A 12,764-nucleotide genomic window follows, 5' to 3' on the forward strand; every position below is an offset into this window, starting at 1 on the left:
ATTTTAACACCGGTAAGCATCCGTTGCATAAAGTAATAAGCATTAACATAGGTTCTGAGTTTATAACAACGGATGAGAGAAATTAACAAGTGTTAAATATTAAGTATAAGAAATGTTTGAAATAAAAGATTCCCTGGCCAGGGGAAGCCTTCAGTTCAATTACACAAAGTTAAATTATAAGAAAATAATTATAATAAAATACACAGAAAAACACAAGAGTTAAATATCAGAGAACTTACCAAGTCTTGGGCGTATGGAGCTTTCGAGAGAGCTGTTTAGTGTAGTGTGAGCTGTTGAATGAGTTGTTTTACAGCTGTGCTTCAGCTTTTAAGGGCGAGAATATTACAGTTAGAATTCCCCCGGTCACAGCTGATCGACGACACCCCCCTTGGCCGACAAAACGGTCAAGGGTGAGTTGGTTATAGATATATTTAGTCGTACAAACTCGTGTAGTAAATGAGTGTAATAAAATGCCTACTTTTATAAAATAAATAAGTAAATAATAATTAAATATTAAATACATATTATTACGTAAATAAATGAATCAAGTGAAAACTACGGTGGCGATCTCTAGAGTTCGTCCATCATTCTGCTCAGAGATCCCTTATCGAGGAAAGCGCCATCTAGCTTGAGCTGAGCTAACTAAGATGTCAGCGATCGCCTATGTGCATCGTGACAGTGTTAGATGATACAAGTTCAGTTATATCATGGTGCACCCCCGGAGCACCCATAATATCTCTTGGTGTAAACTGATATACATAAACTTGTAAAATCCTATAACTCAGCGTTATTTGTTCCCAGCTCAATGTTGCTTGAAGTAAAGTAAAACATAATACTCTGAGAAATAGATTTTTTGACTTTTTACCCCGTGACAAATAAAATTAACCTAACTTATATCAGCTTGCAAAAATTATAGCCCTGTGAAAAAAAGTGTTAAAAGAATACAAGCCGAGTTATACCCCTCGCTAACATTCATATTTATTGTGTAAATAAATACAAGTTTTTAGAAAAATAATCAACGTTTATTAAACTTCTCCAAAATGAATAATTAACTCACATTTAAGGCACATATTCATCACAAAATCACAATACTGAACAAAGGTAAGTTGAGATCTTATAATCATAATTTTTAGGTAAATTGGGATAAGGATAAAGCTAACTTCTAACTCTATAGGAACTTATACAACACTTGGATGAAAATTGAAGTTCGTTACTTAAAAACTAAGAAATGGCACGGTTTAATTTTTTTTTTTTTAATCTATTTATTATGGAACTTTGATCAAACGATAATGAACATGTCAGTTCCCAAAGGCCTTAACTATAAAAACACACCACAACAGCTATAAGATTTAAATGAGTAACAACTCGTGCCAAGAGGGACTGACATGTCCTCCAAACCATACCACCGGATCCCCTGCCACAGGGTGGCAAACCTGCGCACGGATTCTTTTACACAGAACTCGGAACAAATGTCTACCACAAATCTCTCTACTCACTTATCTAAAAATCCGTATACAAATCTAGCAGCCTGCGACCAAGGCTCCGACAATATGGCTTGGAAAATACCAACATTTAAGATATTGACATTCCAAATTGAGTAAAACATATTCCTCTTGGCTCGAGTCCTTACACACTCCATTAATAAGTGGTTAAACATCTTCAACGTCATCGCACTCAATACAATTTGGAGACTCTGCCTTTCTCATTAAATGCGCAAACTTATTTAAAGGAACATGACCAGATCGAAGTCTATGCGCACAGCTCTGGAGAGACTAACAGCATCAAACCAAGGTACACGAGGAGGCTCAGACTGCATTGTCCTATACCAAATACCCTTGAACTGAGACCGGCTGTCGAAATGCTCTTTCCAGAGGTCATGACATTTGTTCTTATAACGCAAAATTACCTCAGAAAATTCAGGAGCAATCACGGTCTCTGTTCCTTCACTAACAGCAGACGCGGCTAGTCGATCAGCTTCCTCGTTGCCTACTAAGCCAATATGTGAAGGGATCCACTGAATTTTTAAACACTTGCCAGAATTTTGGAAGGAATAAATCAGTTCCAAAATTCTGTAAGCCGTAGAAGAACAACGCTTCCCCGACGTACAACGAGCTATATGTTGAATCGCACTTTTGCTGACGGTTAAAATCACTATGTTATGATAACCTAATACATGAACATACGAAAAGGCCTCATAAATAGCACAAAGCTCTGCAGACATAATTGATAACCCGTAACTAAACAAAACATCACTTACTGGAATTTTGACACCCACATATCAAACTTAAACATAGGTAATGGACATGACGAGGAAAAATGCTCATCAGAAACCTCTACAAACACATCCGCTAGCAATGGTTTCCTCCTGCCATTCCAATATCCGCTTTGGCAAACATTGCTCAACTCACGGATCTTGTCAACTGTAACATTATTTGAATAGGTCCTTTGACAAAATCTAAACGCAAGGTAACGACTTCTGACATATAAAGGTGCTATATACATACCACCAGCTATTCGTCCTAGATTAAGAGTTGTTCAGCACAGTGCAAAGTATCAGGCGACGAGATTATTCAACAGGTTACCCTCTGAATTAAAAACAATAACAAGCTATTATAAATTTAAACATAGCTTAAAGCAGTTTTTGTTAAAGGAGTGCTACTACAGTATAGACGAGTACATGCTTAGGTAAATTTATATTGGACTTTTGATGGATTTGTTTTTTGTGTTTTGATTTATTGTTGACATTTTTTTATTTTTAGAATTGATAAAACGGGAAATGTTTTCTTTGGTGTACAAAACTGATCGAACTTCGCTCCAAATGAACTTTTCATTGGCTGTATTTGTTTTTCTAAGAGTAAAACTTTGTTTCAGGAAATTTTTAAAATCATAAAACATGTCATGAGTCAACTCAATAACAGTAAACTTTGCTGTTTAGTTCGAAGCTGTGCGCACTAGTTGGCACCAATCTCTTGGTAGGTGAATATCCATATTGGTGTGTTTTTTTTTTTACACTCAATCAACGCATGGTCGGTGTCGGCTTCCATGTGTGTATGACCGGGTACGAGAAATTTATGTTCAATGGAATTTAATTTTGGAGATAATTTAGTAACCAGCATCAACATAGCTGTGACAATTGAATTCTTGTTCTGACCAGGGCAACAATCTGAGTACATGATCAGCTTCTTGTTAAGTTGAAACCTCTACGTACGTGATGTGACACCTTAGTAAAAAAAAGGAAAAAAGCTGTGTCTTGTCAAATAAATTTGTCGAATGCTGAAACATAATATTTTGTATGATTTACGTTGATTTAATCTTCTACACTGTCACTTGCTAGGGCTTATAGTAAAATATACCCTCTTAAGTGGTTATGGGCCCAGCCGTATGAAGAAAAACTAAATAAGCATGGAGTTGAGTAAAATTCAAATCTCGAAGTTGGATGGAACCAACTGGGTTCAGTGGAGGTACAGAATGACTGCACTACAACGGGATGGATGGACTCATGGACGGCAAAGGTGCAGCAGATGGATATAGGAGGAGCTACGTTACGGAATTTAGACAGTTTTGTCACTCACGGCCGAGACATACCTGATGCGGAAGCAGCCTACAAAGAACTCTTAGACCCGAGTTCACCAACTACAACATAATCATTGATTACGTAACCGCATGTTAAAATTTAACAGTTGTTTAAACAGACCGCGTTTTTTTTCGTGTTCACCATTTCTTTCTAAACATCGGTTAACAAACCAATCGTTTTTGAACGAATGAGTCAAAAATGACCGAATGGTATTATACTACTTTGTGAAGATGGGAGCGCATCCGCTTATCTTGCTTTTACCAGTGCATCGTTCAAAAATGGTCGGGCAACATTATAATACTGCAAAATGTAATGACCGTTCTGTCAGAGGTAATGTTCGTAATGAACGTAGGTATTCATTATTTAGTATCATTTTTCCTGTCAGGTCAGTTGTCAAAACAAAAACGTTGGTTTGGTTTGGATTCAAGTTTTCACTCTGCTTTTGAATTAATTACTTGTGAATATGGAGGATAAACGCAAGCGTACAGTAAATTTCACCAGTGACGAGAAAGCGGTACTTCCAGAACTGGTAATAAAATATAGAACCGTTATAGAAAATAAAAAATCCGACGCTACAACAAATGCCGAAAAAGTAAATGGTTGGAAGCTCCTGTCTGATGAATTTAATGCTATAAGCACTTACTGCAAACGTGCTCCCGAGAGTTTAAAAACTTGCTGGGAGAATATCAAACGCCAAACAAAAAAAGAATCTGCGAGTCGGAAACGAGAGATGTTTAAGACTGGTAAGCAAACGTGGTGATTTTCGTGATGATAACTATTTACCTTCCTACTTAGTTCATAACACACACACTATTACACATGCTATTATTTTTAGGCGGTGGAAGACCACCACCTCCTCCTCCAAGTACTGGAGCGGGCTGCATGATAGAGACAATCTTGGGACCTGCTTTGGAAGGACTAGAGAATCCATATGATGGTGATGCTTTCCTAGATATAAATGTAAGTACTGAAAAGTGATTAAAAATCGTAACTTTTAAGAAAATATAGTAATTTATTCATATAACCATAGATATAACTATTAAATTGTGCCACTATACAGATTTAGCAAAAAAGCTTGCCCCGGAGCATAACTGGCTCTAAAGTGACATCTTGAAGTATTGCCATATTGGTTCTAAAAAATATTATAATATTTGTTATGTTCAATAACTGTATGATCGACAGATATTTATCTTCAGATATTACTAGCTTTAAAGCAGGTTTCTGAACCAGTGCTCCATGGACCCCTAAGGGTTTGTCGCAGGAGTACTGGAAGTCCATGGGAGATGTTTATAAGATATCGCCTTAAGTAGGTTTGTGGTGGAAACAAGGGGAAGCCTTTGCCCAGCCGTGGGTCACTTTAGTAGGCTAAAAAAAAGTAGGTATGCAGCATATAGTTAGCACTCTTCAGTATGTAAAAGTAACTAAATAAAAAATTCAAATAAATATCACGGGACAATTCACACCAATTGACGTAGTCCCAAAGTAAGCTTAGCAAAGCTTGTGTTATGGGTACTAAGCAACGGATTAATATAATTATATAGATAGATACATACTTAAATACATATTAAACACCCAAGACCCGAGAACAAACATTCGTATTTTTCATACAAGTATCTGCCCCGACACGGGAATTGAACCCGGGACCTCAAGCTTCATTAGCCGGGTTCTCTAACCACTAGGCCATGTGGTCTGGTCTGGTGGAACTACTAAAGTTCTTTAGCTTTTGTTTATTTAGCAGAACATAAACACCAAATAATATTTAGTGAATACTGATGATTAGCTCCTTGTTCTTCCCCTCAATTAAATCAGAAGGGGTCCATCAGACACGACTATAAAAAGTTTAAGAAACTGTGCTTTAAAGTAAAGCTGCATTATCTAATTACTTTTCTACATTTTATTTTCAGGATAAAGAAAATGTTGCCACTCAATCAACTACTAATGAGTGCCCTCAGATTAACTCTGACACTGAGGTTTGTTTACTTAATATCTATGTTGTTGTTGTTGTTACATAATGTTGTTACCCAAGATGGATGAAAGTGTGATGTTTACTTAATATTTTGGTTTCAGTTTCTTAATAATGAAAATGAAGTAATGCATGTCATTGAGATAATGGAGAATAGTGAACCGTTATGCACACAGAGCCAGAGCCCTATTGCTGGACCAAGTCATGACAATAAAAATGCCGCAGTACAAAAAAAATTTAATACGGTAGGCATGCCTCAAGAGCTTTCAGTAATAAAATTATTATGTGTGTTTATGGTGTGTTTGGAGTGGATGTGACAATTAATTTGTTTTCAAATAAGCAGTATTTACTGTTCTTTGTTACACAGTTTATTTATACTATTATATTATATGTATTGTTTACAGGAAAACAATTTGAAATGGGAGGGGTGGACACCAAGTTCCTTAAAAAGGCCAGTATCAGATGTGCTTAGAGAAAGCGGAAATAGCTGGCTAAAAAGAAGGAGACCCGCACCTGACCAGCTAAGTCTGAGTGACCAGCTTATTCAGGAAAAAATAAATTTGGTAAAAACTCTGATAAAAAACTCAGAGGAAGATTCTAAAAGAAGGATTTTGATTTTAGAAGAGCAATTAAAACAAGAAAAAATTAAAACCGAAAATTTAATGAAGAAATAAATGAATTATTATTATTACTACTTATAGGTTATTTGGTATATTTATTTTCCCTTTTTTAATATTTGTAATAAAGACCCATTTAATAAAACTAGTTGTATTTATTACATACTACCATTTATTGTCTAAGTGTTACCTACAATATTATGAATATTGCAGTGTTTTGAAATAGTTATTAATTAATTTTCTCCTGACTGGGTTAATGTCTCTTACTTCTCTGGCATTATCAGGGTGCCGCTGCTGTCTTATCCTGCCTTGTTCTATTATAGCTTCCCAAGGAGCAGGTAGTTCCAAAGCAGGGTCATCAGGAGGGCATTCTTCTCTCTTGAATTGGAGTAAATTATGAAGGACAGCAGTAGCCACAATTATTGGAAGGCAGTTTTTTAAATGGACATGCAATCCCAATCCAAGTACAGGAAACCGTCTCTTCCACATCCCGAACAATCTTTCTATGGTGTTTCGAGTCCTTATTTGTGACTCATTATATAACGTTTCCTCAGCTGTTTGAACCCTATCAAGAGGCATCATTATGTAGCTTCTATTCATGTAGCCGCTATCTGCCACAAGAACCGAGTGGTTGTATGTGCCCAACTCGAACATAGCATTTCTACGCGATGCACTAAAAATGCGTTCGTCATGCGTACTACCTGGCCACCTAGCTACAATGTCGGATATTATAAGACGGGCATTGCATACAGCCTGAACATTTATAGACATATAGCCCTTTCGATTTCTGAAGGTTTCTGCATGATTGCCTCCAGGTGAAATTATTTTGACGTGGGTACAGTCCAATGCTCCTATCACATTTGGAAATTTGGCAATATTATAAAACTCCATTTGAGTTTTCCTAATATCTTCTGGGGTTTCTGGAAATCGTATGAATTTCTTATTAAGAGAGGCAATGGCTGCGGTCACTCGATGGATCGCCCTGTTCGCCGTAGGTCTGCTGACACCAGCAAAGTCTCCCATAGTCAGCTGGTGACTTCCAGTGGCATAGTACCTCAAAGTGAGAAGCAGCTGATTTATGGGTGACAGTGAATTGTTTCTGAAAATAATAGTATATTGTAGGTAGGTATTCTTATTTAATACGTCAGTAAACACAAATATTTAAATCAAAAATCTAACGTCAAACTATCCAGTTTCTATCATGACCCACAACAATTTATAATATTTTAAACTTACCTGTCGCTTGTAAATTCCAACTTGCTTTCAATTAAATCCAGTAATTCCATTGCACTACGTTTATATAAACGAAATCTTGTAGCAAATGCTTTCTCATCATATTCTTCGAAATAATTGCGTCGTGTTTGAAATATACGGGGAGCGCGCAAAATTCTTTCCATATTTTCAAAATCATCTAAAGCATTATCCTCTTCAAATATATAATTTAAAGCGTCTTGCATTTTTATTTCGTAACAAATTTTAGGTACGTCAAATGCCAAACCAATGGTTAAACGAAGATGGATACTGCGTTTAAGTTAATCGGTCGATTACGGTACATAACCAACGGTTAGTGCATGGTGAACAGCATAATATTGTTAAACAGCCGTTTACGGTTTAAACAGTTGTTTAAAATTTAAACATCTGTTGGTGAACACGAGCCTTAAACAGTAATTAAAAGATTTTTTTTTTTTTGTCTGATGAAGAGATTTAGATGTCTGTAAAAACATTAGATTCAACCGCTAAAGACCTCGTGCCTGTGCCCAACACTATAGCTATTCATCAAGTGATTTCTATGCCCAATACGGATACAATAAAATATAAAAAAATTGAGCTGTTTTTGAACTACTTCTGGTTATTGTGCCTGTTTTGATGTAAAAGAACATCATTTAAGACGACAGAGAAAAAATAATAATAACAAAAGGAAGACAAAAGAAAATAAGCAGAATAATATTAAAAAACGTAGTTTTGAAAAAGTAAGTGACACTTGCGACTGAGTGAATGCGACATCAGTTATGCTGAGTCAGATAAAAGTAGTTGGAAAGCTGATGATGATTTATTAAAAAATGAATACGAAAAAATTAAAACAAAATGGAAATAAAATTGAGAGAAGATAATTATGAAATCAGTAAAGGAAAAAGGAATTGAAGAAAAAAGTAAAATTATTTAAGATAAAGTGACAATCATAAAGAAAGCTGACAAATTCAAGTCAAAAAAGGTCAAGATTGATGAGGCTAAAGAATCGAATATCCAAATTTCAAAGAAATAAAAACGAATCATAGCTGTGGATCCTGGTGCCGATCGTTACGTGCGAGCGGGGTGATGGTATTTTTAAATATAAGATACTAAAGAAAGAAAAGGTCATGTACGACACCAAAGAACACAGCAGAGAAAAGAAGCGGCGTAAACTTGTGAAACTATAGAATACGACAGGACCGCGAACTATTTAATCAGGAGTTGGGGTTAGAGATTAAGATTGTTTTTTGGAATCTTTTTATATTTTTTATTTCAATTCCAAATTTTAGGGGTCAAGGTAAAATAAGCATGTGGAGGAGTACACAAAGTTTGAGTTGAATTGGTTCGATGAGAAGCAAAAATTATACGAAGAAGAGAAGAGTCCAACGACTAAAGTTTGATAAATATATTTACGACCAAATCGTGAATAACAAGATTCTTGATGAATTCTTTGGTAAAATACCAGATACTAGAAATTTGTATTTCGAGGCGTTTGTTTAGTATTACTTAAACCTTTTTAACTTGGATCTAGTTTCAGAACGATTCTTACTTTTGTTCGTTCATGTTCTGTTGTCTGTGGTAATGGCGGCACAGCGGTATGTGTGCTCAGCTCATGTTCTTTGACTTTAATAAATTAAAGTGATGCAAGCAAATACTCATGGATTTTCAATATACATAGTGAATATACAACCATAATCTTCAACATAAACTATGGTCCTTCGAGTTCGAACAAAGAAAAAACATAATATAACGAATATAACAGAAAAAAAAGCGGCAACAACAAACAAAATGGAGACTGAACAAAAAGAAAATCTATCAGTTCTAAGTCATAAGTCATTTATTTGCAGAAAATAGTGAACAATAAGATAGTGGATAGGAATAATAATGACACAACTATTTAACTACACAGTAGCATGCAAATTATTTAAAAAAAAAACAATTGTATAATTCAATTACAAGTAAATTAAATACTATATTCATTATAATAAAGATTACCCTTTGCAAGACAGAAATTCTTTGATAGTGTAGAATCTTTTTTGCAGTAGCCAATTATGCAACGTTCGTATACATACCCTATATGGCAGGCTAGTTATATTTGTAGGGACATGATTAAATATTCTTATGGCCATGCAATAACAATTTGTGCTGCAATAAAAAGAAAAGTATATTTAAATGAAAAATAACGCGAATAACAGAATACATAAATAACTTTAATAAAGACACCAACGAGATAAAGGCGACGAGCACAGATTTGGAAAAAATATGGAAGACTACGATAACGTACAGAATTCAATCAAAGAATATGAAAATGCTTCTGATCGAGAATATGAAGAAGAAAGAAGCTCCGTCGAGACCAAATATTATTCATTAAAATCCATTACGGATAGACTCCTAGATTCATCAATTTGTAACCTTTCCCGACATTCGAACAAGAACTACAACCTTGTCAAGCCTCCAGGTGAAGCTTCCGCAGTTGGACCTACCATCATTTCACGGTGAATTGAAGGAGTGGCCCACGTTCAAGAATCTCTTCATGTGTGTGGTGTCCAGCAGCTCTAATATTCCCACACTACAAAAATTTCAATATCTGAAGACCGCTTTGAAAGGGGAAGCAGCAGGACTGATTAGCTCACTACTGATATCGGAAGAGAATTACAGTAAAGCAGTGAATAATCACCATCTAAAGAATTTCATCAACTATCCTACAGTAACAAAAAGTAATTTAAAAAAATACTTAATTGTACTGCAACAAAGCTTAGACTCACTTAACTTGGTATTGCGTATTCGCGTTGCGTTAATGGCATCTCCATCACTCACGCTAGCAACAATATAGTGCATCTCTTTCACACACGCAAATATTTCTGCGAATATGCTAAGTGAAGTGCCAGCATTACAAATGATACGTTCAGATTTTATACAGATGAGATTATACTGCTGATTGTTTTTAGATTTCCAAACAAATTTACCGATTTGGCAAGTGGCAACACTGGTGAAACGCCGAATGAAAAAAAAAAACGGTCTCAACACTCAACTTTTACACTGCTGCACCCAGGTGTGGTGCTATTTTTGACTAACTGTGTTTTAAATGATCTGTTTGCAAGTCTGCACATGCTACTTATTCCTATTCATACCTACTCGACACTGACATGCTTTCTAACCAATTAAGTGCCTGCTAGGTACCATGTTACAACTACAACTAGTTAGGTTGCAAACTAACCTAAAGCCGAATGTATTCATTCAGGCATCACCAACCAATGCCTGGAAAGCTGTTATTAACCATTTATCCTTGGCAAGAGTTTAGAGTCTGGCTTCACACTATAAGCTTTTTGTGGTGTTATTGTATGTGGGCCAAATTTTTGTGGTGATTTGAAAATGGCATGCCGGTGTTGTGTGATACTAATTATTATTTTTTGATAGGTGTAAATGGTGGCGCCTCGTGTGCTGTTGGTTGAAGTAAGTATGAATGAAATATGTAATTAATTCCCTTTTTTATTAAACATGCAACATTTGTTTAATTCGATCAAATATTGGAAATTAAATTTTACATGGTCGGATTATTTTGGAATTTGGTATGGATATGCAGGTAAATCTAATGTCAATGCACCTTCAGTCAACAAAAAATACAGTCAGCAAAAAAAGCAATAACAAAAACTTATAGGTAGGCACATTATAAAAATTGGTATTTGATGGTGGTAAATAAACTAGACACTTTATTTAATATGAAAAAGCTTATTATTTCTTGCATTGTCATGGTTGTATAAAAACCATAATTGTATTTCATATTATATCGGCAATTTCTATGTACCTAAATAAACAAACCATTTGATACTAATCTTACTTTTAGCAAAACTTATGTTAAGATATTAGTTGTCAATTGATAAAAATAAAGTTGCCCTAAAAAATATTGACCCGGAGCAAAATGGAAACTGTTTAAAAAAATGAACTCTTTTTGCCAACAGTAGAGATGAAGCAGAAATGGAGCCCTTGCTGAGGGCCTGAGGGGACAACGGCAGGAGGAGGTGCCGCTGTTCTCTCAGCAAACTGAAGAGGCGCGAGAACGCCATCACATCGTTCAACAGAAATTGCGCCTTTGCCACCTACCTGACGAGCCGCGCCCCCCGCTGACGCAGCAGGAGGTGCAGGCGGCGCGTCAGAGGTGGGCCGCCGCGGCAAAGGCGGCGGATAATCGCCATGCGAACGCCATACGCATCACTTGATGCGTATGGCGTCTTAATAAAAAAAGTTTTCTTTTTTAAAATCTGTTTTATTTGTCTAAGATCAGCAAACAACAATATAACAAAATAATACAACAAACTAGACTAGACACAAATAATCAGCATCAATTTACATCATAGACAAAAAACCTAGCATAAATATTAATATTTAAGAACTAGATACATTTGGATTAAATTAACTTTCTTATTTGTAAGGAAATGATGATTAAAGATTAATTATTTTAATTATTTAAAGATTTATTAAATTTCTGGTTTAAAGGAACATCTCAGACTTTCGTAAATACATTTTTTACAAGGCGTTAACTACGGTTGTAACAGTATATAAAGTACGTATGAAGACACGCTAGTTCTAAAGGGCCTGGTAAAGGGTTAATATTGGGAAAAAAACGCGATTGTGAAAATAAACTTGAGTAATGCTTTTTTTCTCAAAAATGTCCGTAAAAGTTGACATTATTCTTTACATATCAGAAGGTGAAGTGCATAGTTTATGGTCAGCGAAAAATTAAAAAGTTAAAAATATTTGCAGCCGCACTAGCTCGACAATAATGAATTAGCGCGCCTGCAATCAGTCACATTTTTTTTTAAGTTAAAAAGGCCATGGAAATGTTGGCACAAGTCGTATACAGCCAAGTCTAATGGCCGGTATCAGATATTTTGTTGGAACTCCGGACTTTTTCTATTGGGTCTGAAATAGCTTGTGGTGTTTTCCGTGGAAAAATACACCTGCAGTTTATTTTTAATGAAAAAAGGCGGGAAAGCATAAGAAAAATATTGGAATAAAATTAAATTTTATAATATATATAAATGAAAAAAGGCGGGAAAGCATAAGAAAAATATTGGAATAAAATTAAATTTTATAATATATATAATGTGTTTTCAAATATTAAGCACCTTTGGTGAAATAAAAGCCAAATTGCGTTGCTCTGAAAAGAGATAAGAAATTTATTACAAATAAACTTTTCCTTCACACAGTATGTGGCGTAACATAAGCTAAACAATAATTAATAACTAAAATAAACCATAGCTGAAAAGAGAAACAACATTTAGAGCTATTATTTCAGTAATTTCTTTATCAGCACATTTTAAATATCTTTCATTTTATATGTAACCGTCATTCTGTCCGTCATAGCCTCGATAGCTCTATG

The 12,764-nt window shown here is 35.3% G+C and overlaps 1 protein-coding gene across 3 annotated transcripts; it reads left to right on the plus strand.

Moving 5' to 3' along the window:
- Positions 1–2,306: 2,306 nt before the first annotated feature.
- On the plus strand, positions 2,307–10,444 carry LOC141439154 (uncharacterized). 3 transcript variants are annotated; one of them, XR_012452563.1, is made up of 6 exons: positions 2,307–4,317; positions 4,410–4,534; positions 5,479–5,544; positions 5,642–5,782; positions 5,942–10,101; positions 10,333–10,444. XR_012452563.1 is itself a non-coding variant. In XM_074103309.1 (5 exons), exons 1-5 carry the CDS (start codon positions 4,038–4,040, stop codon positions 6,209–6,211), a joined length of 882 nt encoding a protein of 293 aa, XP_073959410.1. In that variant the 5' UTR covers positions 2,307–4,037; the 3' UTR covers positions 6,212–10,444. The 3 variants fall into 3 exon arrangements, 2 of the variants coding, with proteins under 2 accessions (XP_073959410.1, XP_073959411.1); XM_074103309.1 differs by having other exon boundaries at positions 5,942–10,444; XM_074103310.1 differs by lacking the exon at positions 5,642–5,782 and having other exon boundaries at positions 5,942–10,444.
- The last annotated feature ends 2,320 nt before the right edge of the window (positions 10,445–12,764 follow it).

Source organism: Choristoneura fumiferana, chromosome 20, assembly GCF_025370935.1.
Source record: "Choristoneura fumiferana chromosome 20, NRCan_CFum_1, whole genome shotgun sequence".
Lineage (NCBI taxonomy): Eukaryota > Metazoa > Arthropoda > Insecta > Lepidoptera > Tortricidae > Choristoneura > Choristoneura fumiferana.

Bases quoted from the DNA above. Each gene is read 5' to 3' on its own strand.
- LOC141439154 (XM_074103309.1), top strand. From the start codon at position 4,038: ATGGAGGATAAACGCAAGCGTACAGTAAATTTCACCAGTGACGAGAAA. The intron at 4,318-4,409 runs GTAAGCAAACGT...TATTATTTTTAG, and splicing joins ACGAGAGATGTTTAAGACTG to GCGGTGGAAGACCACCACCT. The intron at 5,783-5,941 runs GTAGGCATGCCT...TATTGTTTACAG, and splicing joins TACAAAAAAAATTTAATACG to GAAAACAATTTGAAATGGGA.